The sequence below is a fragment of the Terrapene carolina genome, unplaced genomic scaffold, assembly GCF_002925995.2.
Source record: "Terrapene carolina triunguis isolate 2854851 unplaced genomic scaffold, T_m_triunguis-2.0 Scaffold32486, whole genome shotgun sequence".
Lineage (NCBI taxonomy): Eukaryota > Metazoa > Chordata > Testudines > Emydidae > Terrapene > Terrapene triunguis.
In genome coordinates, this window is record NW_020696837.1 from 7,990 (window position 1) to 8,266 (window position 277).

At 75.5% G+C, this 277-nt stretch overlaps 1 protein-coding gene across 1 annotated transcript in view; it reads right to left on the bottom strand.

Moving 5' to 3' along the window:
* Nucleotides 1-277, bottom strand: part of LOC113409330 (amyloid-beta A4 precursor protein-binding family B member 1-like) — a gene marked incomplete at both ends in the record, with an annotated part of 13,170 nt that overhangs the window by 7,810 nt on the left and 5,083 nt on the right. Inside the window, one exon of the mRNA XM_026663110.2 lies at nucleotides 42-179. Coding sequence (XP_026518895.2) covers nucleotides 42-179 — 138 coding nt within the window. The remainder of the gene's footprint in view (nucleotides 1-41; nucleotides 180-277) is intronic.

Sequence of the window (277 nt, forward strand, 5' to 3'; positions counted from 1 at the left end):
CCCCCGGCTGCCCCGTCCCTCCCTTCAGCTGCCCCGCTCACCTGGCCCCAGCCCCCCGGTGGGGGGGCCCCGCGGCCGGCCAGCTGGCGGATGCAGGAGTTCACGGCCGCGCTGCTCTTGCCTGGCGCCAGCTCCTCCTCGCTCATCTCCACCCAGCCCAGCGACCGCACCGGGAAGCTCTGGGAAAGGGGACACACCATGGGGCTGCTGCCAGCCCCCCCGAAAAGCCCCTCCAGGCACAGCCCCCCCACCAGCCCCCCTGCCTGGCACAGCCCCC